General features: G+C 42.7%; 1 protein-coding gene across 3 annotated transcripts in view; it reads left to right on the top strand.

The window, feature by feature from the left end:
* LRRK1 (leucine rich repeat kinase 1) overlaps nt 1-26,917 on the top strand; it is a 121,284-nt gene that overhangs the window by 16,968 nt on the left and 77,399 nt on the right. For all 3 annotated transcript variants that reach the window (XM_026510343.4, XM_057303653.1, XM_026510342.4), the window contains exon 3: nt 22,910-23,073. In XM_026510343.4, the coding sequence (XP_026366128.3) occupies nt 22,910-23,073 (164 nt within the window). The remainder of the gene's footprint in view (nt 1-22,909; nt 23,074-26,917) is intronic.

Here is a 26,917-nt window from a genome sequence, read left to right as displayed (position 1 = left end):
GAAAACTTTCTTAAAAAGATTTTATTTATTTGAGAGACAGTGAGCGAGAGAGAGAGAGTGAGAGAGCACGAGCTGGGGGAAGGGGCAGAGGGAGAAACAGACTTCCGCTGAGCAGGGAGCCCAACATGGGGCTCAGTCCCAGGACCCTGAGATCATGACCTGAGCTGAAGGCAGACGCCCAACTGACTGAGCCACCCAGGCGCCCCTACCTTGAACATGTTTGAACATATTATGAAAGTAGAGAGAATGCTTTGTATCCATTGCTCTGACTTCCATAATTGTCACCGCAGCCAAATCTTATTCCTGTCCCCCTCTCTCGAGATTATTTTAGAACCCAATTCCGTGTTAAAAAGACTAAAAGAAAAAATATCACAGTATATTTCACATACATTTTTTAAAAAAATAAAAACATATTTCATTAGTAACATCAGATATCTAGGCAGTGTTCAAATGCCCTTGATTGTGCCCATAATGTGTTCTGTTTTATTTTATTTATTTATGTGCGAAAGACAGAACACAAGCGGGGGGAGGGGCGGAGGGAGTGGGGGAGGGACAAGCAGAATCCCCGCTGAGCAGCAGGAGGCCGGACAAGGCAGGGCCTGATCCCAGGATCCTGAGATCATGACCTGAGCTGAGTCACACACTTAACTGATTGAGCCACCCAGACGTCCTTGTGCCCATGAAGTGTTTTTATCACTGTTTTGTCCAAATCCAGCTTTTTGACTCAAGGTCCCTGCATTCTGTTGGGTGATATGGTTCTTAATTTCTCCCTTTCTCCATCCTTGACTTTTTCCTTGCGATTCAGTTGTTGACAAAGCCACACTTGCCGTCTCCCACAGTCTGGATTTTGGTGATTGCATCTGGCATGTGTTGCTTAACACATTCCTCTCTGCATTTCCATAGATCAGGGGCTTGCTGAGATTCAGTACGATGTTTTGGCAAGAATGCTAGACAGTTGGTGTTTTGTACTTTCTGTTTCCTCTGTGGTGGGAGTCAAATGATGTCTCCTGGTCTCTCCTTGGCGGTGAGATTTTTCAGTGATTTCGGATGCTGTTACCCTGAAAGTCCGCTACAAAGGTCCTAATGGTTTCATTAGTCATCGGTCACTGCTCAGGGCAGTTATTTCATTCGGGCTCGCCAAGTGGTGCGATTTTGAGTCTGTCGTTCCTTCTGCATCTGTTGGCTGTAATTCATCTCTGAAGGACTTACTCCCATCACCTCTGTGGTAAGTTCAGTTACAGTTTTGGGGGGAAGTCGGAATGAATGGATGATACTTTCCCTTAATTTATTTATTGCTTTTTCTGAAAATGAGTTGATTCCCTAGTATCGTTCAAAGGTCACCAGTGAGGGGGTCTTTTTTCTTAGTATCTTTATCAGCTCATGGATTTTAACTTACTTGATTTTTGATGCTCAAATTATTCCTCTTTGGCCAGTAGAAGCTCCTTTGGGTTGGTGCCCCTGTCTTTGGACATGACCCCAGGAGTCTTTGATGCCCTCCTTGCTTTCTGAGGTGACAAGATATTCCAGGTTTGGAATTTGTTGTCTAATTCCTGCCATCCTCCATTTCTTTAAGGAACCCCCTTTCCTCTGGTGGTCTCATGAGTTAATTCTCTACTAGATAGTTTCGTCTCCTTTCTCATTGAAGACACCATTGTTCTCTCTCCCTCTCTCGCCCTCCCTCTTATCTTTTGCTGCTCAATCTTCCAGTGAGATTATTTCATGAGTCTTTTGAAAGAATCAGCTCAGGGTCTTGTTGTTCTTTTTTTATTTCTCTGCTTTCTCTTTATATAATTTCTGATTTTCTGTTTCTTTTCTCTTGTTTTCTAAACTCACTTTCCCTTTTCAACTTCTTGAGTGGGATCCTCTCACTTCGGGGAACTCATCCTTTTTCACCTCGAGAATTTTTTTATTTATTTGAGGAGACAGTTCTGGAATTCTGACCAGACACGTTTTGGAAAGCTTTGAGCATCGTCTTCCACGTCTCTTATTTTTTTGTCTGTTCCCTTTGTGTCTGGATGCCGCACCTGCTGCTTGCTCTTGCAGATGACCGAGGTGTCCTCCAGCCCTGTTCCTTCTGCATTGCCATCCACGTAATGTGCTTTACTGTGCAACTCTTCTAGTTTTCATTTCTAAGCTTTTTAGTCGAGCCTTGTTTATGGATGTCATGTCCTCCTCTATCTCTCCAAGACATCATTCATATTCATTCTGAGGTCTTGTTCTTGCTTTATGAACACTGGTTCTGGGTGGAGATGGATCCTGGAGATGCTGGAAAGCCAGAGCCCAAGATGCTGCTTAGAGAAGCTCAGGCACTGACTCGTCCTTTCCTCCTGAATGAGGGTGTGGTTGTTCTTTCAGGGACTGTGGGTGTCCAGAGTTTGCCCACACTCCCTTATCTCAGTGACTGGTTATTTGTATAGCCCCCCGCCCAGCCCACCTGCAAGATCCTGCCTGTAAAGGTATTGTCACTGTCGGCTGCTCACTTCCCCTCGAAGACAGTCAGGCCTAAGGAGGACTGAGAGGAGATCTCCCCACCTTCTTCTGCCTCAGTGGCCGGTGTGTTTCCAGCGATACTGGGTCCTTGGCTATAAGCAGGGAGCTCAACTTCACTTTACTTTCTGTGCATGGGAGTGGGAGGTAGGGAGGTCTCTTCCTGCTAATCTGTTGTCTGTTCGTGGGCTCGGCAGGTGAAACCGAGTGCTTCTCCTTATGGTGTTCATCTTCCTCAAATGTTTGTGGGTGCGGAGTTGGGTGCTGATCTCTGTGGCTGGGATTCCCCGTAGCTGGCTGTGAATGCGGCATCGGTCACTGTAGCCTACTGAGAGAAGGGCACAGAGACTGCAGTGGCTGCCCTGGGGGTGTGCCTGGAGCGTGTCTTCTCAGTGGGGGAGGGGGGGTGATGCACTTCCCATCTGGCATAGAAGAGGCAGAACCCTGCCCCCCGCCCCACTGCCTGGCACAGGCTAGACTGGGGCTCACTGTGGTTTCCCCCTCCCTGCAGTCCCCGTGCTGGTGACCTTGGTGGCCCTCCTGCTTCCTCTATGCTCTGGGCAGCCTCGGAGCACTCCTCAAACCTTCTCCACCTTGATTTCCTATCCTCTTAGGTCTCCTTTTTGTTTTCCTGTCCTAATATGGTTTTTTAACATTTATTTATTTATCTGAGAGAGAGAAAGAGCACACAAGCCTGGGGGGGAGGGGCAAAGGGAGAGGGAGAGAGAGAATCCCAAGCTGACTCCCCACTGAGGCAGAGCCAGGCACAGGACTCTATCTCATGACCCTGAGATCATGACCTGAGCTGAAACCAAGAGTCATACGCCTAACCGACTGAGCCACCCAGGTGCCCCAGGTAGTTTTTTTTTTTTTTTTTAAAGATTTTATTTATTTATTCAACAGAGATAGAGACAGCCAGCAAGAGAGGGAACACAAGCAGGGGGAGTGGGAGAGGAAGAAGCAGGCTCATAGCGGAAGAGCCTGATGTGGGGCTCGATCCCATAACGCCAGGATCACACCCTGAGCCGAAGGCAGACGCTTAACCGCTGTGCCACCCAGGCGCCCCCCAGGTAGTTTTTTTTTAAATACGATTTCCAAGGATTTGGGGCAGGAGGTGATGACTACATGAGGGTTCAGGCTGCTGTCTTAATTCCATCTTCTAGCATCTTCTTGATACCTCTGAGGTGTGTAGTTTGTAGGAAAAGCAGGTGACAGTGTCAAGAATGTGGGCTTTGCAGTCGGAAGGAGCTGGGTTCAAATCCTGATGTCTGGGGCACCTGGGTAGCTCAGTCAGTTAAGTGTCTACCTTTGGCTCAGGTCATGATCTCGGGGTCCTGGGATCGAGCCCCACATTGGGCTCCTTGCTCAGTGGGAAGTCTGCTTCTCCTTCTTCCTCTGCCCCTCCCCCTGCTTGTGCTCTCTCTCAAATAAATAAAATCTTAAAAAAAAAAAAAAAATCCTGGTCCCTCCACAGCCCAGTCCTTACCTGTAACACAGGAGTTGTTAGAATGTGTTTGCAGAACACTTAGTACCATACAGGTGCGATTCCCCTGCTCATGTGATCCACACACAGCCCCTCGGTTTGTGTTGATTTCTTTCTCTTTCCCTGTCAGGCAAGTTACCTAGCTTCCCCTGGACTGGATTTCTGCCAGTGAAAGTGCTAAATACTGTTGATGATTAAAATGGTAGTTCTTAAAAATAGAGGTGTCTCTGATTTTATTTGAAGGCCCAGGATTGAAAATGTGGCTGGTCCTCGTGTTCACGTGTGGGTAGAATGAAAAAGCAATGAGCCCAAATCTAACCCGCAAGATAGAATCGTTTTAATTAAAACTTAATTTAATTAAAAGTTGTTTGATTACAATGTTAAAGCCAAAACATTCTCATTAAAGTCAAAATCTTTCCTTCCATCATGTTCATGGTCCTTTTTTTTTTTTTTTTTTTTTTTTTTTTTTGCCAAGTGAGCAAAGTGCGTTTGTCTCATGGAAGAACACTCTCAGTGAGGCTCAGAGTTCTAATATTCTTGAGTTCGTGCAGTGTTCAGCCTCCAGCTGTCCGGAGGGAATGCCGTGAACACGGGTCGCAGAGGAGCGGTGCAGGCAGGTGGGAGGCAGGTGTCGGTGGGCCAGCGGCCATGGCAGCGGAGCCCAGGCGTTCTTGGGATGTTTGCGGCTCCCGAGAATCACAGAGCTCCTCACTTTAGTAATCAGGATATCACTCACAGAAACAAAGAGCCCTATTGTCTGGCAGCAGGGTTCATCCCACGGTGAGGAAGGCTCGTACTGCGCGCGTCATTTCCAAGAGGCCGTGAAGGTGACAACCACAGAGCCGCGGGGTGCACCTCCACCACACCCCGGATTCGGCCCCCGAGGAGCACAGCTCCCAGGAATGTCAGCTCTTGCTCAGACTGAAGATCTCCTCCGCGTTTCTGTCTTAGGGCAAAGGCGAGAGGCTGCGCACATTCGCTTCTGTTAAACGCTGTCTTGCACACGATGTGTTCGTGGTGTTGGCTTCTCACTGTCTACAAGCCGCGTTGTAATCCCTCTCATCATGCATGGGGCTCCCCTCAAATCCACGTATTAAGTACCTCAACTCAGAACTCTGAGAGCCACGGAGGATCCCCAGTCCTGGCTCTTTGCTTCTTCCGTGTCTGCCTGCTCTTGGATTTGGAAGGCAGCTGGCAGTCCCAGGATGGAGGTGGATCAGCTGGAGTCAATTTTTGTTGCTTGAAGACATGCAGAGAAAAAGGAAAAGCAAATGACCTCATTTTCCCCCCTTGCCAAGATTCAAAAACTTTAGCTGTTTGGCTATGGATCACACGGTTCCAAAACCCTAAGTATCAATCTACAAGTCTTAGATTCTCATGTCATTCCAGAAGTGCTTTATATGTATGTATACAAGCAACACAGAATCTTATTCTCCCTCCTTTACACAGAACGTAGCTGATCACAGCCACCGGTCTGTACCTTGCCTGTTGCTTTCACACATTTGTACATGAAAGCTGTCATCACCACACAAACCTCGTTAACACAGAGAAGATTAATAACCGTGATTCCATAACAGGTGGAACTCTTCCGCAGAAAATCCTCTGCAAATGACAAACAACAAGCAAGTAAAAACGATTTTCCACATACACCACAAAGAGTGCTTGCCGATCAATGGGAAAAAGAACAGTCGAATCTCCAAATGAACCAAGAAATGCGAGGACAGAGTTAAGTTCATTGCAAAAGATGGAAATGGTGGGTCTCCCTATGAAAACGTGCTGAATGTCATTCATATGGAAAGAAATGCAAATCAAAGCCAACCATGAGATATGTCCTTTTGCTTTTCAGATTGGGGAAAATCAGGAAGTCTGATGTTATTTAATATAGCAAGGATATAATTTTTGTTCCATTTTTCGTATTTTTAACTAATCTTGAGTTGATAACTATGTCAGGCTATAACTGGTACAACTTTTGGAAAAGTAAATTGGCCGTCTTTATAAAAATGGAGGCTCGATATATCGTCGTCTTCTTCCACTGCTCCGAATCAACCTGAAGATACAGTTCACAGGTGAGCAGAAAGGCACACACGGGAAGTTCAGCACAGCAGGGAATTACAAAAAACTAGAAATGTCCTAAAAGCCTATCAGTGAGGGCAAAGAACTACCATGAAATGAGATGTCTGGGTCTCCATGTGCAGATACAGAGGAACTTCTAAGTGGGAAAAGTGAGTTGCAGAACATAATCATAGTATAATCTGTTTGTTAAAAAAGAGAAGTGGAAGGGGCCCCTGGGTGGCTCAGTCAGTAAAGCATCTGACTCTTATTTCAGCTCAGGTCATAATCTCAGGGTTGTGGGATCGAGCCCCACATCGGGCTCCATGCTGGGTGTGGAGCCTGTGTAAGATTCTGTCTCTTTCCCTCTCCCTCTGCCCCACCTCCTGCACGTGCTCTCTCTCTGTTTCTAAAATAAATAAATAAATAAATAAATAAATAATTTTTTTTAAAGTGGAAAATAGATGAATATTTATGTGAGATCCAGGGGACTCTGAGCCACTTCGTGGCCTCTGTCATCACAACACAGTGATGTATTCTAAGGAAACTCCAGCCTAGAATCTTAAAATCAAAAAGCAGCTTAAATGTTTACTAAAGCTTCTTGACAAGGCATCTGTGGGGAATTCCACTTAAAGCACACAGCCAAACCTTAGAACTCATCCGCTCAGATCTTCCTCTGAAGTTCACAAAATACCGTCTCTGTCCTCAATCTCTAATCTCATTCTCTCAAGAGATCCCCAGGTGTTTTCCCCAAAGCCAGCTTGTCTTGGTGTGTGTATGTGTCTGGAAGGAAGGTGCACTCGGACTCTGCCTGGGGGTGGTGGTGGGAAACGGGGGGTACACCTCCTTACAAGTTCTGTCCCTACCATCGGTACTTATGGATGCATGGAGATTATGCTTCAAGAGAATCCTTGGCAGAGTGAGTGGTGGGCATGGTGACAGGGAGGAAGAGAGCAAGCCTCACCTTCCAGGAACAAGTGTCATTTGATGGTTAGAGCAAACCAAGCGTGAGTGCTGGGCTCCTGCCCTGTGTTGTGCTGGGGCTGCCACTTGGAGGCAAAGTTTAGGCTCTTCGTTGACCCTCTGCTGAGTCTCTGTCTTCCAGCTCTAGAACAGGGTGAGCAGACCCAGCACCCAGGGTCTCAGGGGCTGGAATGTTGTTTGCCCACCCCCGGAAGGAGGTAATGGGAGCTGCCCTGAGAATCACAGAACAATAGGAGATGACCCCAGAGTATATTAGAACTTCTTCTCTTTCCTTCTTCCCACTGCCTAGGACTTATTCTGTGCAGTCCCGGAGTTTATTTAGCCATTTCTCTGCAGATGACATCTGGATTGCTTCCTCCACAATAATGCTGCAGTGAATAGCCAAGTGTAGATATCATTTTACATTTTTGACATCGTACCTTTGGTGTAAATTTCTAAAAGCCAGAGTGTTGGCTAAGAAGGGAAATGCAGATGTAATTTGCTAGGTATTGGTAAATTCCCCTCCATAGGGGTTGCACGATGTTGCGTTCCTTCCAGTAGTGTAAGAACATGCCTGTCTCATCATATTAACACTTCATCTATGATAGAAGTTGCAATTTTTTCTCTTATTTGTCATTTGTCTTGTTACCCTGTTTGTGTGTTTTGGGCCACACAGACTTTTGTGGTGGTTTTTCCTTACATGTTAAAATTTTAAACAAGCTTTGACAAATTTAAAAAGATCGAAATCATACAACACATGTTCTCTGAGCACAGTGGAATGAAAAAAGGAATCAATAACAGAAGGAAATTTGGGAAATTCACAAATATGTGTAAATGAAACAACATGCTTCTAAGTAATCATGTTAAAGAAGAAATCACAGGGGCCCTTGGGTGGCTCAGTCAGTTAAGTGTCTGCCTTCAGCTCAGCTCATGATCCCAGAGCCCTGGGATCGAGCCCCGCATCAGGCTCCCTGCTCCATGGGGAGCCTGCTTCTCCCTCTGCCTGCTGCTCTGGCTACTTGTATTCTCTCTCTCTTTCAAATAAATAAATAAAATCTTAAAAAAAAAAAAAGAAATCTTAAAAAAATAATAAAGAAGAAATCACAAGAGAAATTTGAGCATACTTTGGGGTGAATGGAAACAAAAACACGACATACTAAAACTTAGGGGATGCAGCTGAAGTGGTGCTTAGAAGGAAATTTCTAGGGGCGCCTGGGTGGCACAGCGGTTAAGCGCCTGCCTTCGGCTCAGGGCGTGATCCCGGCGTTATGGGATCGAGCCCCACATCAGGCTCCTCCGCTGTGAGCCTGCTTCTTCCTCTCCCACTCCCCCTGCTTGTGTTCCCTCTCTCGCTGGCTGTCTCTCTTTCTGCCAAATAAATAATATCTTTAAAAAAAAAAAAGAAGGAAATTTCTAGCTACGATCATCTAGACTTAAAAAAAAAGATCTCAAACTAGGAAAAGATGAACAGACTAAACCCAACGCAAGCAGAAGGAAGAACAAAGAGCAGAAATAAATGAAATAGAGACTAGAAAAACAATAGAGAAAAATCAGTGCACCCGAAAGTTCGTTTCTGAAAAAAATCAACAATATTGGCAAATTTTCACTTAAACGGACTAAGAAAAGTAAGAGACAAGTCTGAAATTACTAAGATCAAGAGTAAAAAGGGGACATCACTACCAGCTGTACAAAAATAAAAAGAATTATGATAGAATCCTATGCACAGTTGTACACCAACAAATTCAATAACCTCAATGAAGTGGATAAATTCCTGGAAAGACACAAACTATCTAAACTGGCTCAAGAAGGAATAGAAAACCCAAACGGAATTATAATAAGTAGCTACATTGAATTAGTAATCCCAAAACTCCCCAAAAAAAAAGCCGGGCCCAGAGATGGCTTCACTGGTAAATTTTACCAAACATTTAAAGAATTAACATCAACCTCACAAACTCTTCCAAAAAATAGGAGAGGAGGGAACACTCCCCAGTTCAATCTATGAACCCAGGATTACCCTGAAACCAAAACCAAAGATACCACAGGAAAACTACAGACCAGTATCTCTTATGAATACAGATGCAAATACTCAACAAAATATTAGCAAACCAAATCCAGTAATATATCAAAAGGATTATATAACATGACCAGCTGGGATTGATCCAAGGACTGCAAGCTTGGTTTAACATCAATCAATAGAATACATCATAGTAACAGAAAAAGGGAAAAAAACCAACAACACATGATCATCTCAGCACAGAAAAAACATTTGACAATATCCAACACCCTTTGATGACAAAGAATTCAGTAAACCAGTGATGGATGGGAACTTCCTCAACCTGATAAGGGACGTCTATTAAATACCCACAATTAACATCATATTTAATTATAAAAGACTGAATGGTTTCTCTCTCACACCAGGAACAAAACTGTGAAGTCCAATGTCACAACTTCAATCAACATTATACTGAAGTGTCTAGCCAGCACGATGAAACAAGAAAAAGAAATAGAAGACATCCAGATTGTAAAGTAAACAGTGGAACTATCTAGTTGTCGATGACCTAATATTTTCTATAGAACATCCTAGGGAATCTACAAAAACTTAGAACTAATAAGTCAATTCAGCAAGGTTGCAAGATAGAGGATTAAAATGTAAACATCAATTGTAGTTACACATACTTTCAATGAACAGTCTGAAAATGAAATTAAAATACGTTTACAATAGCACCAAAAAGAATAAAACAATTGAGAATAAATGTAATAAAAGAAGTGCAAGATTTTTACACTGAAAACTACAATACATGGTTGGAAGAAGTTAAAGAAAACCGAAATAGATGGGAAAAAACGTCCTATGTTCGTGGGTTGGAAGACTTAGTAATGTTAACATGGCAATATTCCCAGAATTGGACTGCATATGCAGTCCCTATAAGAATCCCAGCTGAAATAATCACAGAAATTGACAAGCTGAGCCTAAACTTCATGTGGAAACTCAAGAGACTTAGAATAGCCAAAATGAGAAAGAAGAACAAAGTTGGAGGACTCAGACTATCTGATTTCAAAATGTACTACAGAGTTAGAGAGACTGCGGTATTGGCATTAGGGTAGACCTATAGATCGGTGGGATACAATTAGTAGTGCAGAAATAAACCCATGCATTTATGGTCAGAAGATTTTTGACAAGGGCACTAATGCAATTCAGAGGAAAATAATCATTTTTTCAACAAACGGTGCTGGGACAACTGGATATCCATGTGCAAAAAAAATCATGCATCATAAAATTCACCATTTTAGGGTGCACAGTTCACTGGTTTTTAGGATATTCCTAGAATTGTGCAACAATCATCAGTCCTCTAAAAGTAAAATACTTTGATCACTCTAGAAAGAGACCCTGCACGAATGAGCAGTCCCTCCCTACTCGTCCCTCCCCCAGCTGCTGACAGCCATGAATTGACTTTCCGTCTCTGTAGCTTTGCCCATTCTGCACATTTCACGTAAACGGCATCATTGGATTTTATGGTGTGTGAATTATATTTGATAACACTGTTATTTTTAAAATGTGGTCAGATTTATCAGTCTTCTATTGCTACTGGGTTTTGTGTCACAGTTAAGGGGTTATACTCTCCTAGGTTAAAAGGGAATTCACCTGTTTTTTTCTATTGCTTATATGGTTTAATTTTTTACATTCATGGGTCTGATCCATGTGGAACCATCCTGGTTTCTCAGTGAGGAATGGATCTGACCGTACCTCTCCCATGTGGCCGCCCAGTTGTACAGACACCATTTATTAGCATGCTATTCTTTGGGGGGTGTTCCTTGACTCTTGTCCTGGGCCACTCTCTTCTCTGAGAAGGGACAGTGACGTTGGATCCTAGCACCTTTCCATGGAGAAAGTATCAAATTGCCAGTCAGGCTTTTGATTACAACCAGTTTTTGGTTTGGGTTTGGTTTTTTTTTTTTTTTTTTTTTTAATCCCAGTAATTTCCTATCAAGGATTTTACAGTGATTAACCAAGCAGTTAACTCTGAACACTGCCTCCAGGATTAAAAACTATATTAACTATAAGGTCACCTCCTACATGGAAATATTATTGGGCATTTCCCATGCTTTTAAGCAAGATCATTGCCATGGCCTGAGTGTTTGTGTCCCACCAAAATTTATATGTTGAAACCCTCGCCCCCAAGGTGATGATATGAGGACATGGGTCCTTTGGGCCTAGATTGAGTCACATGGATGATAGGATTAGTGTTCTCGCGGAAGAAACCCCGCAGAGCTCCCTGGCCCCCTTCGGCCATGCGAGGATATCATGAGAGGTCAGCCACCCAGAAGAGGTCACCAACCATGCCAGCACCCCGATCTCAGACTTGCAGCCTCCAGAACGGTGAGAAACACGTCTCTGCTGTTTGTAAGGCATCCAGTCTGTGGTATTCCCTTACAGCAGCCCTCATGGGCTAAGACAAATTTGAAAGAAGAGCTATTAATCAAAACAAACTCTGAAGCCACTTCCTTGAACTTGGCTGATCTCATTCGGCAGCATTTTTAGATAAGGTCACTGTCAGAGTAAACAGTGGCGGCCCATTATGTTGGCCAGCAGTGTTTCTGTGCATATTCTTGGGGCTTTCGCTGTGTGCTAGGCAATGTGCAGGGTCGTGGTGGTGTCCACTGGCGTATACCGCCCTGCCTGGAGTTGATGCCCAGGCATTTGGGGTGCATCCGTACCCCTGCTCCCCCGCCAGCTCAGCAAGGGTGCTAGAGGCAAGCCCTTTTCTTCCACTGCTTGGCCCCCACTCACATCTGACCCAGAGTTCAGTAGATAAGATACAGAAAACCACAGCTTGTCCGTTTGAATTCACATGATTTATCTCCGATGCCTGAGGCGTAAGATAGAACCTCAGACTTCACAACTTTTTAGACACAGGCCACATTTGACTTAATTTCAAATAATGATAATAAGAGCTAAGCCTTTATCTAGCGCCCACTAAGGGTCGGGTAGTGTTCTAGCACTTTCCATACTTCTCTACTTCCATTCATTTGACCTTACCACCACCCGGGTCAGGTGGGTGCTGCCATTACCTCCAGGAGGCACAAGGGGGTGATGTAGAGATACATGCCCAGCTGGATACAGAAGGAAGTGACACGGCCATTGGCCATTCCACTCTTCCGTTCCTGTATGGGAGGGCCTCCTTCTCCCACATCGTGTGTGACTAAGTCCTGGGATACTTTCATGAATTGGAAAGTCCCAGAGTATTATCTTGAAACAGTCTAGATTTTGACCTGACGTGAACCCTGGAGCAGGTGGGTGGGGTGGAAGCAAGGCTGTGAGGCCAGAATGAAGTCCTGCATGGAAAATACATCCAGAAGGGCCTGAAGACATCCTTCTCCTCTTTTAGCAGAAGTCGGTGCCCCCGTGCCCATTCTGAACGGTGCTGCAAATGAGCAAGTTTATAGGTGAACCCCTTCCTGACACGCGGAGAGCTCTGGAGGTTCAACAAATTGGATGCAAGAAACTCTGAACGAGCACCTACTGTGTGCATGGCACAGTGCTGGGCATGACTCTGAGGAAGTAGGGCCCAGGCTGCAACGCTGCTGGGCGGAAAGGAGGTAGACAGACACCTCACAAGAGGACGGTCCCGGTCAGGCAGAAGAAGGAGAAGGGAGCCCATGGAGAGCGCCCCCCAAGTCTTCCCTGGGGAGTAGCATCTGTGCTGAGCCTGGAAGCAGGAGAACTTTGATAAATGGTGAAGGGGTGGGCCTCCTTCCGGGTGTGAGAGAAACACCGGAGGGAAGGCTGAGTGAGCTGGGGGTCCACGGTGGGATGAGGCTTCAGTGTAGGGAAGGAAAGGGCGAGGAAGAGGGTAAGCTTCCTGCAAATAACCCCCTTTGTATGCCAGTCTTTTTTTTTTTGGGGGGGGGGGGCATGAATTTTGCAGTAGTTTTTTAATGTGTCTTTTTGTTGTTTTTACAAGAGGCAACAAGATTCAGACATAAACCCTTGCCAAGACCATGCAGCCATTAAGCAGCCAAGACAGGACTTGAACCCAAGTCTTATCCTCTGAGTTGAGTGGCATTTCCATCACCGTGTTCTAGCATAGCTCATGGTTCTTGGGACACCACTGAAAAAAATCTGGGTGCCTCATGCTTTACTTCCCTTTAGGATGAGATCTTTTCTCCCTTCCCTTGCGCCGATCTTTGTGAAGAGGAAGGTGGACTCAGCCAGCAGTTCTACTTTGCTAACCTAAAAAGTAGATTTTTAAAAACTACTTTTCCATGACAGCAGTAACAGAAGTAACTGGAAAATAGAGCAAATGGAAAGGATCACCTCAAATTCTACCACGTAGAAAAAACCAGTGTTACCGTCTCAGAGTCTTTCCTTCCTGCCAGCCTGTCTGTGCTGCGGTGTCCCCTCCGTGTGCTCAACGCCATAAGCATTTATAATGCATTCGGTCCTTGGCAAACCACCCTCCTTTGCTCTGGGAAACAGTACTGCAATCAGCACCTTCATGCATTTTTTTTTTTTTTTGAATAGTGTTTTTAAACGTGTAGAATTAATCCCTTGAAAATCAGTTCCCCAGAAGCCGGATTGGTGTTTATAAACACAATCCCCTCCCCACATTGTGACTGATTTCTCTTTCTGTCTTCAGACCGTGCTATTTTATATTATGTGAGTATTAAGTAAAGGAAGTGTCTTACTTCTGTGATTTTTATTTCCCCCAAAAGGATGGTTCCTCTTTCTTTACCAGGGCAGTGTTCGTCTCAAGTCTCTCCAGCATGGTTTCTGTGGTAGGTGTTTAAAATCTGGGAAGAAGATAGCCTCACACGCTAGCTCTTCCTTCTGTTTCGTCAAGCTGTGTCCCCAGGGTCTAGCTCGGCATACACTGGGTGTATGATAGTTCTAGAATAAATGAGCAATAAATAAATGCATTTTTGGAAGAGGAACTAAGTGCAGGAAAGAATTCATCTTTGTAGCATTGTATTTCTGTGTTTCTCTTCCGCTGTCCCAGAAAATTCATGAAGGAGTTGACTTCCATCATTTCCTCTCTGGTTTTTGCATCTAATGAGATAGGATCATCTCACCTTTAGTTCTGTGTTTGCCAAGCACATTATGTTCCAGATAAGCATGACATGTTTGGCTGGGAGCACACAGCCTGGGGGGTTAGGGGTCAGACTTTGGTGGCAGGTGTTGGGGGGGGAGGGGCTCCCAGCTCTGCTGTTGGGAGCTGAGTAGGGGAGCTTCTGTAACCCCTCAGAGTACTGGTCACCTCATGGAGTGCGGTGATGAGATTTCTTACATCATCAGGCAGAACTTGATAAATGGCACTGATTACTGGCACACTAAACATTATTATTATTACTAGATTGTTTGATTTTTATCTTTTAAAATCTGTGACGTGCTTGCAGATTATTGTCCCAAGAGATTTTCTTGTTCTCTGGCTTTTCCCAGAACTGAAACAATTGGTTTCTCCAACCATTGGTTTCTTCAGTTTAGATAAGGCCATCAAAGAACCAGTTCATGAAGTCAGGGTGGAAGTAGTCAAACTTGGGCTGGATATCTTTCATCTTGTAATTTCTTTTTCTTCATTTCAAAGTCAGTGCATCCTTGGTGAGGGGAAAAAAATATTGGAAAACACAGAAAAGCCCAAATTAAAAAAAAAAATCTCCATTCATTTGCACCTGCTGGAGGCAAGTGCTACTGTCACATACGTGTGTTCTTCAAACTTTCTTTCTAAACAGAGAGAGAGACTCAATTTTTGTAAATGAAAATAATAGACTCTACACATTAGAAACCTTTCTTTCAAGGCCCTTTAATGCCATATAATCTACCAACCTGGAGTAAATTCTGTTACTTTGCACATTTTCAAATGGTGTCCCCCAGTGTTCTGTTAGGTATTTTCCCATGATGCTTCAGTCCGTGCCCCATATCCTATACTTCAGGTTAATGTTATGGAAGCATTTTTCATTATTAGTCTTCATTATTATCTGTTATAACGGCTGCACGGTAGTTGCTCATTCTGAATTACCTTGAGGCACTGTTTGGAAATTCAGCTCGGCTGCTGTAACAAGTTGCCACAGTCTGGGTGGCTTAGACAACAGACATCCATTTCACACCATTCTGGAGGCTAGAAGTCCAAGGTCAAGGTGCCAGCAGATTCCATTCGTGGTGAGGACCCACTTCCTGGTGTGCAGACGCCATCTTCTTACTGGAACTTAACTAGGCAGAGAGCCGTGAAGTAAGCTCTCTTGTGTGTCTTCTATGTGCTCGTTAATCCCATTGTGGGGGGCTCCATCTTCATGACCCAGTCACCTCCCTAAGGCCCCGCCTCCTAATACCAGCACCCTGGGGATCAGGATTAAAACATGAATTTTGAGGGTTCCCAAACACGCAAGCTATAACAGGTATTAAACTGGAAAGCGGAGTAGTGGAAATTCTGAGCTCTGGGTCAGAAAGACCTGTTTCCACTGTTGCCCAGCTCCCGGCCAGCTCTATCACCATGGACCAGGTCTGCATCCTCTCCTCCCTCATCTGTAAAAGGGCAGCCATGACACCTACTCGGGGTGGTGCTGTGAGCATTAGATTAAATGACAAAAACCAAGCACCAGTCAGTACTGGGCACCTAGACATTGCCTTTTCCGTAAGCCAATCCCTAAGTCCCTGATATCGGTCATTTATGTGGTTAGCGGGTTCTTCCCTCTGCTGTCGTAGGTAACTCGGCAGGGCGGTGTCTTACCTTAGGAGTGGATCTTTCTGTGTGTGCCCTGTTACTTCTTCAGATAAATTCCTAGGAGAATGGGGTCTTGCTACATAGTATCGTCCCTATTGCTTTCTGAAACAGCCATACAATTTGCCCGGCCGCCCCCAATGACAAATGTCACCACGCTCTGGCCAGCAATGAAGGTTAGAATTCATTAAATTCTACCTGTGCCAGGTGGGTATAACATGGCATCTTATGATTAATTGTATTTTTTATTTCTAAAGAAAATAGTACTTTTACTTGTGATTCTCCCTTGTGTGAGCTGTTTGTGTATATAACTGCACATCCTCCTTCTATTAACAAAAATCCATTTGGCAAGAAGATGCACAGAGAAGTTGTGCATCTGTGCTGCGAGGCTCTGAGGTCTGGGAAGCACGCAGCCTCCATTGCGGAGCTGAGCGCCGTTCTCCGTGAGCCATGAGCCAGGATGCCATCGCTCCCTGCACTTGCTTGGCTGATGCTGGTCGATCCAAGTGGCCTAGCGTGATGGGGCTGAGCCCCGGCCATCTGGAGCTGGTGAGGAATTACCACCGGGGGTCACCCTGGGGGTCATGTCGCCCTCCACACCCCCCAGCCTCTGCCTCTTCCCCGAATAAATAAAGGGTTGGATTTCAACGTAATTCGACCCAGAAATGAAAATTGCTTACTGAGGCTAAATCCTAGAGTGATAGCTGCAAAGAAAGAAGCATGCTTCCAGCGGGAGGCTGGTGAAGCGGGGGGCTACAGCAGGTGAGCCCCTGCAGGACCAGGAGGGTACCCCCACCGGGGAGGGGCCACCCCTGCCCCCGTGCTCTGGCCACACAGGGACTACGTGGAGGATGGCACGGCAAGGTCCTTAAGCAATTATGACCAGGTCAGTAGCATCCTAAAGTTTACTTTTGTTTGCTTGGTTGTGAACTGGGGGTTGGTAGATATGTTTTTACTTTTTGCAACTCTGTTGATAGAGATGAACGTAATAAAAAAAAATTCATGGATGTGCAAGTAAAATGTGAGTGTCTTTTCTAGGATATACAGAGGATGCAACAGATTTTGAATTGACAGACAGCATATTCTTTCCATCATACGTGTTTTCTTTGGTGGGGAAGAGAGAATTAAATATAATATATATTATATAGGTCTAGAATATATATGATTATAATATTATGTAATATTAATAATTATATGATTATATATAATCACATGACTATATATATGAGAGTCCATATATATATATATATATAGCCAAAATTTAGAACTTACAGAATTAAAGTCACTCTCATATTACTTCTCCATTGTCCTAGATTTGTAGGAAAAAAACAGTAGAGAGAGAATTTTATTCTGATTTTTGGGTCGGGAGGGATGATTTACCAAATACTCTTCTAGAAGAAAAGATAAGACTCTCCTTAGGATATAAGGACAGAAAAACAACAACAAAAGGATGTAAGAACAGAACAGACTCCAAACCGACAAACAATGGAGGACATTCTTTAAGGGGGGAGGTCCACAAGGAACTGTTCATGTAAGGAATGTGGCTTTTACAGTGGACATCACTATAATATTCATGAAATTCTATTTTACCATTTCCCAAAATAAGAGAATAATTTCCATTAGTTTTCCTGTTGCCAGAATACTCTGTATTTCTAAAACCTGAATTACAGAAATGATATTTAGATACTGAGTCTTTGGCAACCAAAACCATTTCTCCTCGAAATGGCCAAATGTGGAGCTTTTTCAGCGTTACTGAAAAGTATTTCTTTATAAATAGAATATTAATTTGAAAGTGATTATAAATAACATTCTCATTGCACAGGCTTTTAAATATTGTTTTAACCCATTCTTCACATAATGAACTTTAATTAGTGTCCATGACCAGCATATTTAACTACCAGGCTATGTAGCTATTAACCTTTGTCACCAGCCACAAATATGTTGTCCACTTATCCCCTCACAGCTTACTGTAGGTGTTTCTTGTCTTCTTAATAATTCTGCACGGGCTGAATCCATGACCCTAGCCATCCACTATATTTGCAGTCTCCTCTCTTTGGCTCTACTAATTAACCAACTCCTAAAAAATCAAACAAGTAACACCACCAAAAAAAAAAAAAATTGTGCTCTTGCTCCTGGTTTTCCCTTCTGCTCCTTTACTTGGTAACTTACTTCATTAAACATATTAATTTTGCATTAAAAGCAAGTGAGATGCCTATTTGTAGTGTGTGTGTCTCTCTAAATGTGTATACGGAATGTTCATTGCTGTACAAGAAAGTAATGACATTGTAATAGAAAACTAAAAAGAATTTTTTTTTAATTTGAAGCTGAGTCATTCTAATGTTCTACGATTGTTTTCTGGTTCTTGTTGCTTATTTGGTACATTAATATTTTATTGAAATAGAGTACATTTTGAGTGTTGATATTTTTAATATGAATTTTACAGCCGTATGAGGAAAATATTTAGAACTGTCATATTTTACTGCATACAAGAGTATAATATGGACAGTGGTTGATAAATAGGCACAAATCGCTGAATAATCTCGCATAAATACATTCCCCCGCTTTAAGTTTAAATCAGAGATCACCAGTTGTCAACTACAAAACTGTAGTATTTGGGGGGAAAGTACTATAAAAGTAAATATCTCTAAGAAAAGGTGTCTGATGGTGGGGAGGAGAGGTTTCTGCTTTATACATGCTGTAGTTCTATTTTTTTTTTTCAATGAGAATGTGTTCTTTTATTACTTGTGCAATCTCTTTAAAGTTTAAACTAAAACAGTCATTTAATTCCATTATGCGGAACATGGAAAATAAAGAAGAAAAATCTTTTCTAATTCCGTTATTAATTCCACCCCAGCACATCCTTAATACTAACGATGAGCACTGTGGTCTTTTTTCTTTCAATGTAAATATATGTTAACCCTTGTCTTCATAATGTCAGGAAATTAAAAGAAGTTGGCAGATTAAATTAAATGCACGTGCATTTGCGGATGTTTTCCCATAATGTCCTTCCAACAATTCAATTGCACCAGAGCCCCCAGCTCTCAGCACCACTGACGGTGGACATACGTTGCCCACACAACCGAAGAAAATCAGATTCAAAACTGAAAACACCGCAATATTAAAAAATTATAAATAGAATCGAGCAGAGTCTTGATTCTGATTACATCATTTTCTGCACATATGCTGCATTATTTAAAAGTCAAGTTAAAGTAAAATCATCCCTTGTAATTTTTTTTTGAAGGTTTTATTTATTTATTCGACAGAGAGAGCACAAGTAGGCAGAGCGGCAGGCAGAGGGAGACGGAGAAGCAGGCTCCCCACTGAGCAGGGAGCCCTACAAGGGGGTGGATCCCAGGACCCCCGGGATCATGACCTAAGCTGAAGAAGGCAGACGCTTAACTGACTGAGCCACCCAGGTGCCCCGCCCTCGTAATTTGACATGCACCCTAATCCCTAGGTCCTGCCTTCTCAGTGTCGCTTAACTGGGACTGAAGGTGAACTGTTTTTATTTACGTTCCTGTAGTAAACAGAAGAGGTCACTTCATACTTGCTCGTACACACACACATACGCACACACACATACACACACACATGCACGCTTGTATTTTACAGAGATAAGGGAAATATTTGTTTAATTTTGAAAGATGAGTGATGACATAATTAAGTGCCCCTTCTGATGGCTGCTGCTGCTGTTGATTCTACCTCCTTCTTGCAACCTGCCAATGCCTCGCTGCTTCCAGCCAGCTTTCCAATGTCCCAGGGCCTCTGATGGTAAATAATTAATGGAACTGTTAGCGAGTGATGGGGAGTGAAGCTGCCTTACTTAGAACTGCAACCACTTACATACTAAGCCGTTTTCTGATTCCTCTTTGCAAAAACATACAGCCAAAAAAACCCCAGTAATCTCCACTCAGACGCAGCAATCTTGCATTGGTGTTTCATGACTGATGCATTTGTGTGTGATGCTTTCTGGACTTACGTGGATTTTCAGAACGGTTGCCTTTGAAATAGAGAAAGTCATGGCTTAGAATGAGCTGTAAGGACCCTGAACAGTTTCAAGGGCCTTTACCGTAAGCAGATTGTCTTTGCCTTTCTACAGAGCAGGATTTTTCTGCCCTGATGGTGGAGCTCATTCAGGATGCCATATGGTGGGCCCTGCATTTAGGGTATGATATTTTGAATCACTTCTCTCTACATTTTCTTACGAAAAATTTTAAACATAAAGCTGAAAGAATCGAGCCATGTACATCTGTTACCCACCACCTAAAGTCTACCGTTAACATTAACATTTTCTAAAATTGCTCTCTCATAGTCTCTCCATCTGTCCATCCCTCTATTCATCCCTCAATCCAGTATTTTCAGTGCATGTCAAAGAAAGTTGCGAGCATCTGTATACTTCACCCTCAAAATCTTCGGCATTCCTGTTACTGACTACAGTTCAATATTGTTTGTAGCATTTGGGGATAAAATCCACATAGAGCAAAATGCACAACTCTTCATTAGACCATTTGATAAGCTTTGAAATAGAATACCAATGTAACGTAAAAAATATCAGTTTCCTCATGCCCCTTCCCTGGTAAATTTCATGCCTGTCCCTGCCTCCAGGAAGCACTATACTGATTTTTTTTCCCACCCATTGATTAGAACAGCATATAAATGGAATCATCTTGCGCAATCATTCTTTCACTCAGCATAATGCTTTGAGATTTCCTGTCTCTCATTTCATGGATCAGTAGTTCATCCCTCTTTATTGCTGAGTGGTTACCAAACCACAGTAGCTGTTAATGTTCTGTTGATGGACACTTGTGCTATTCACAGTTTGGAAATACTATGACTGAAACTGCTATGAACATTCTTGGATACGTTTTTCAGACCTATTTCTCTTGGGTGTAAATATCTGAGAATAGACTTTCTGGATCATAGGGTAGCTGTATGTTTAGTTTTATAAGAAATCGCCAGACTTATTTCCAAGTGGTTATACCATTTTACACTCCAGCCAATAAGACATGAGTGTTCTGCTTGCTTCATATCCTCACCAAGGACTGTAAGTCTTTTTAAATTTTAGTAATTTTGCTGGGAGTAGACTGGTGTCTCCTTCTGGTTTTAATTTGCGTCTCCCTGATGACTAATGATAGTGAGCATTTTTAATATCTTTTGCTGTTCCAGTCTTTGCCCATTTTTAATTGGGCTGTCCTTTATTATTGAGTTATAGGAGTCCTTTGTGCATTTTGGATACCATTCTCTTTTTGGGGGTGGGGGGGTTTAGGTTTTGTAAATATTTTCTTCCAGTATATAACTTGCTTATTTTTTTTTATGGTAGATCAATCTTTTGATGAGCAGAAATTTTAAATTTTGTTGAAGTCTAATTTAGCAATTTTTCTGTTCACAGTTACTGTTTTCTGTGTCCGATCAAAGAAACTTTTGCTTGCTCTCAAGGCATAAAGATACTCATTTTTTCTCTAAAAGTTCCTTAATTTTAAACTTTATGTTAGGTCCATGATCCATCTCAGGTTAATGCTTGTGTGTGGTAAGGAGTGGGAGCCTGGGTTTCTTTTTATTCATTGTGGATGTCCAGTTGTTCCAATGCCGTTTGTTGAAAAGACTGCTTTTCTCATTATATTGCTTTGGCACTCTTGTCAAAAACCAACTGGCTGTACAAGTATTACGAGTATGGGTGTATTTCTCAACTCTCTGTGCTGTTCCATGGATTTATCTGTTTATACTAGTACCACAATGTCTTGACTCCTGCAGCTTTTTTTATTATTTTTTAATTTTTTTTAGAGAAAGAGCAGGAGTTGGGGAGAGGGAGAGAAAGAATCCCAATCAGGCTCCACACCCAGTGCAGAGCCTGACGTGGGGCTCGATCCCACCACTCTGAGATCATGACCTGAGCTGAAATCAAGAGTTGGACACTTAACCAACTGCGTCACCCAGGTGCCCCCTGATGACTGTAGCTTTATAGTAAGTCTTGAAATCAGGTGGTGTACATCTTCCAGTTGTCTTCTTTTTCAAGATTACTTGGGATATTTAAAATCCTTTGAATTTCCATGTAGACTTCAAGATCAAATTGTTAATTTTATCCCCCAAAGCCTATGAGAACATAACTCCTCATTCTTTGCAGTCTTCTAAGTCGTATTTATAGAGGTAAAAGTTTTAACTCTGGTTCACTTACGCATTTGGAAATCTGGTAAAAGCCTCGGATTTTCTCCTCGTGCCTGCGCCCATGCTCGCACAGCTTTGTGTCCGATTTAGGTGTTCAGGCAGCCTCTGAAGCCTGTCCATCAGCCGTTGGGGTCCACAAAACCCCTGTTCTAATGAGGGTAGGAGCTGACTTCCTCGCCTTGTGCATCCTCAGTACCCGGTGCAGTGCTGGGCTCATCACAACTGCCCCGCGGACGCCCCAGCATTGCCGCAGTGGCCTCCTGCAATGCTGACCACTCCTCCTGAGTAGCACCAGGTGCTCAGTTGTTCTGGAGCAGCCTGGACCATCTTCCACCCAAAGCAGCCAGTGTCCGCTCTTGGAGAACGGCAAGATACTGACTGACGGCCGAGCCACACTTCCGATAACCAGAATGGCAGCGTCAGGCGATATCCTAGGGACACCCTGGGCCAGTCACACCAGTGCTCCAAGGGCTTCCCAAGGCCCAGAGTTTCAGGGATTGCCAAGACCATAATGTGGCGTATTTGTGCGAGGGCAGGTGTGGATGAGGGCTGCTGATTCTAAACCCCATGCCCTTTGTGAGGTTTTCTAGGCAGAGAGGGGATAGATTTCCAAATCCCTAGTCTTAGGCCTTTCTTTCTTCCCCCACTAGATACTATATCCCCACAAGGGAAACAGCAGGGAGACACTTTGGCTGGACCACCAGCTCTCCCACCAAAGCCCCTGCTTTTCTGTTGCTGTCAGTGAGATCAGCCTGGGTGTTTCCAGCCAGACAGCGGCCCTCGGTGTCCTGGACCCCCTCCGCAACAGCACAGTGTGGCTGCACAGACAGCCTGGCTCAGCACCAGCCCCACTCAGAAGTCCCTCCCCCAGGGCTGCAGTCCCGGGGGTCTGCTGTCATTGGTGACACTGGCATTATTTCAGGACCACTCCTTTCTCTTCCTCAGGCCTCAGATTTGTGTCATAGGGAACACATCCTGCTCTCCTCTCCAGTGATTCTCATGAGCGGCACTGGCAAGCGATGGTGACATTGTGTGTGTGCCTCTGTCTACCCAGGTGCTGAGGACATGGGCAGCAAACCGTCCACACCAAGCGGTGACCCCACAGCACAGTGCCCCGGGACAGAAGGCATTCATGCTGCATACAAGCAAGGAAACCCCAGCAGGGCCCGGCACCTGCTCAGAGAGGCTTGTGACGAGAGCACGTCCCAGCTGGAGAAGGTAGGGTCAATGCTGGCTCCTCCAGCCAGACTGGGGACCTGGCTTGGATGAAGGTTATCACTCAGATTATTTCCTTGTTATCATCATAATCATAATGGGGATGATTTTTTTTTTTTTTTTACCTCCTTTCACATATAGTGGGTGCTGGTCCTTTCAAGCCAGCTTCTCAACCTGCCACCATCTATGCAAACCCTTTCACCTTCGCAGGGGACAGGGGAGGATTAACTGAAATGTGAACAACAAAGGCCAATCTGAAGGTTCCACTGACTGTATTCTTTGACATTTCTCTTCCATTATAAAAATAGCACATGCTCAAAAAAAGAAAATTTAGGAATATGTAAAAGTAGAGAGGAAAAGAACAAGAAAGTAACCATATTCCTAATGCATCCAAACAGTCCCACTTAACAATTTTGGTATATTTTCTCTCCATCTGCTGATCCGTGCATATGTTGTTGTTTCTAATATAGATACATCCATATTGTATATATAGTTTTGCATACTGCTTTTTCTTACATAATACCATATCAAGCATTTTCCATCTGATTATAAATTCTGGATGTGCTGTAAAGGAAGAAAGGTTTTTACACTTCACTTTAATTGATAAAATGTTGAAACCAGTAGACTTTGTTAAGCTATGTATGTAATACCTAGAGCAAACACTTTAAAAACAAGACAAAGAAATGCACTCAAAAACACTATTGACCTTGGGGCACCTGGGTGGCACAGTCATTAAGCATCTGCCTTCGGCTCAGGGCGTAATCCCGGCTTTCTGGGATTGAGCCCCACATCAGGATTCTCCGCTGGGAGCCTGCTTCTTCCTCTCCCACTCCCCCTGCTTGTGTTCCCTCTCTCGCTGGCTGTCTCTTTCTGTCACATAAATAAATAAAATCTTTAAAAAAACAAAAAACACTATTGACCAATGAAAATGAAATTTTAAAAATGTCTCAGAAACCACAGGAAGGCAGGGCGATAAATGAGAAAAATGAAAGAGCAAACAGAAAACAAAACAAAAAGTTTCATGACAGACTTTAGATTTAACATACAGATATCTGTATTAACATAAATAGTCCAGATACGTAAACTTAAAAGAGATTCCAGTGTAGATTTAGAAAACATGAGCAACTATGAGCAAACATGAGAAACTCGCTTCAAATAGGTTATATGTAGGTTTAAAGAAAATGGATAGAAAAAGATAGACTGTGCAAATATTAATCAAAAGAAAGAAGGAGTGGCTCAATATCAGATAAAGTAGACTTCAGAGTAAAGGAAATTATCATGGACCGGGAGACTATTTCATAATGATGAAGGGGTCAGTCCACCAAAAAGACATAGCAATCCTAAATGTGCCTGCACCAAACAGAGCTGCGAAATGTGACACAAAAACTGACCTAACAGAAAGGAGAACTAGACAAATCCACAATAATAGTTGGAGAGTTTGACACCCCCTCTCAACAAGGGGCAGACCAACCGGGCAGAAAATCAGCCGGGATACAGAACTTAACAACACCATCAACCAACAGAATTGAACTGACAGTTACAAAACATCGCACACAGCAACAGCAGAATGCACATTCTTTTCAAGGGTCCACAGAACAGAGCTCAAGATAGACCTCATATCCTGGGCCGTAAGATAAACCTCAGCACATTTAAAAGAATTGAAATCAGACAGAATATGTTCTCTAACTTCAGGGGAATCAGATTGGAAATTTATAACAAAAAGACAGTAGTAACATCTCCAAGCACCTGGAAACTAACCACAAACTTTTAAATAATCCATGGGTCAAAGAGAAAGTCTCAAGGGAATTTTAAAAAAATACATTGAGCTAAATGAAAATGAAAATACAACCTGTCAAAATTTGTGGAATGCAGTTAAACCAGTGCTGAGAGGGAAATTTATAGCACTAAATACTTACATTAAAAAAGAAGAGAAGTCTCAAAATAATAATCCGAACTTCCACCTAAAGGAATTACAAGAAGTGCAAAATAAATCCAAAGCAAGTGGGAGAAAAGAAATGCTAAAAGTAAGAGTAGAAAATTAATGAAATTTAAACAGAAAAACAATAGAGAAAATCAATGAAATAAAAGATATTTTTTTGAAAAGATTAACAAAATTGACAAACGTCTAGCAAAACTAACAAAGAGAAGCAAGAAAAATTATTAATATCAGGAAGGAAACAGGAAATATCTGTACATACCCTGCAAATATTAAAAGGATTCTAAGGGAACAATATGAATAACTTTACACACATAAATTTGACCACTTAGATGAAATGGACCAATCCTGGAAAAATAGAAAGTATGACTTATCCAATATAAAATACATAATTTTAATAACCTTTTAACTATTAAGGAAATTCAATTTATAATTTTAAACCTCCTAAAAAAAATCTCCAGACCCAAATGGTTTCATGGGAGAATTCTACAAAATGTTTAAAGAAGAATTAATACCAACTCTACAGACACTTTCTAACACTTCTGTGAGTCCAGTACACCTGATACCCAAACCAGACAAAGACAGTACAAAAAAGAAAAGTACAGACTAATGTCCATCATGAATATAGATGCAGAAAATCTCAACATATTACAAATAGATTTCAGCAATATATAAAAAGAGTTATACACCATGACCAACCATGATTTATTCCAGAGATACAAGACTGGTTCAGTGACTCAATAATCGATCAGTATAATCCTCCATATTTAATAGACTGCTATGACTGAATGCTAGTGTCCCCCCAAAACATGTATGTTGAATAATGTGATGGTGTTTGGAGCTAAGGCCTTTGGAAGGTGATTGGGTCATAAGGCTGGAGCTGTCATGAAAGGGGTTAGTGCTCTTATAAAAGATCCCATAAAGCTTCCTAGCCTTATTCTGCCACATGAGGATACCAGAGATCGTCCATCAGGAGGAAGGTACTCCCCTGACCAAGCCAGCACCCTAAATCTCAGACTTCCAGCCTCCAAACTCTAAGAAATAAATTTTTGCTGTTTTTATGCCACTCAGTCTATGGTATTTTGTTACAGCAGTTTGAATGGATTAAGCCATAAACTGAAGAAGAAAAATCATATTATCATATCACTTGAGGCAGAAAAAGCATTTGACTAAATTTAATACTCTCATGATAGAAACTCTTAGAAAATTAAGAATAGAGGGGAAATTCCTCAACCTGATGAGTAGCTACAGAAACCAACAACTAACTTCATACTTGATGGTGAAATACCACTTTACTCCTAAGATCAGGAATAAGGCAAGTGTATCTACTCTCAATATAATACTAGCAGTTTTATTTGAGAAAAATTATACATAATTATATTCAGTATATTACTGGAAGTTCTGGCCAGTGCAGCAAGAAAAGGAAATAAAAGACATACACATCTGAAAAGAAGAAATAAAACTATCTCTATTTGCAGATGACAGTCGAGATAGAAAATTCATAAAAGAGGGACACCTTGGTGGCTCAGTCAGTTAAGCGTCCAACTCTTGGTTTCAGCTCAAGTCACGATCTCAGGGTCATGAGGTCGAGCCCCATGTCAGGCTCCATGCTCAATGCAGCCTGCTTGAGATTCTCTCTCTCTCTCTCTCTCTCTCTCTCCCTCCCTCCCTCCACCCCTCCCCCACTCTCTCTCTAAAATAAATAAATTTTTAAAAATCCATAAAAGAAATTATACATAAAAGAAAAAATTGATAAATTGGACATCAAAATTAAAAACTTTTGCTTTGAGAAAGACCCTGTTAAGAGAGTGAAAAGACAAGCTACAGACTTGGAGAAGATATTTGCAAATCACCTATCTGACAAAGGGCTCATATCTAGTTCACATATAAAAATCTCCCAACACTTGACCT

This window comes from Ursus arctos, unplaced genomic scaffold (assembly GCF_023065955.2).
Source record: "Ursus arctos isolate Adak ecotype North America unplaced genomic scaffold, UrsArc2.0 scaffold_28, whole genome shotgun sequence".
Classification (NCBI taxonomy): Eukaryota; Metazoa; Chordata; class Mammalia; order Carnivora; family Ursidae; genus Ursus; species Ursus arctos.
This window is presented reverse-complemented; position numbering and strand designations above follow the sequence as displayed.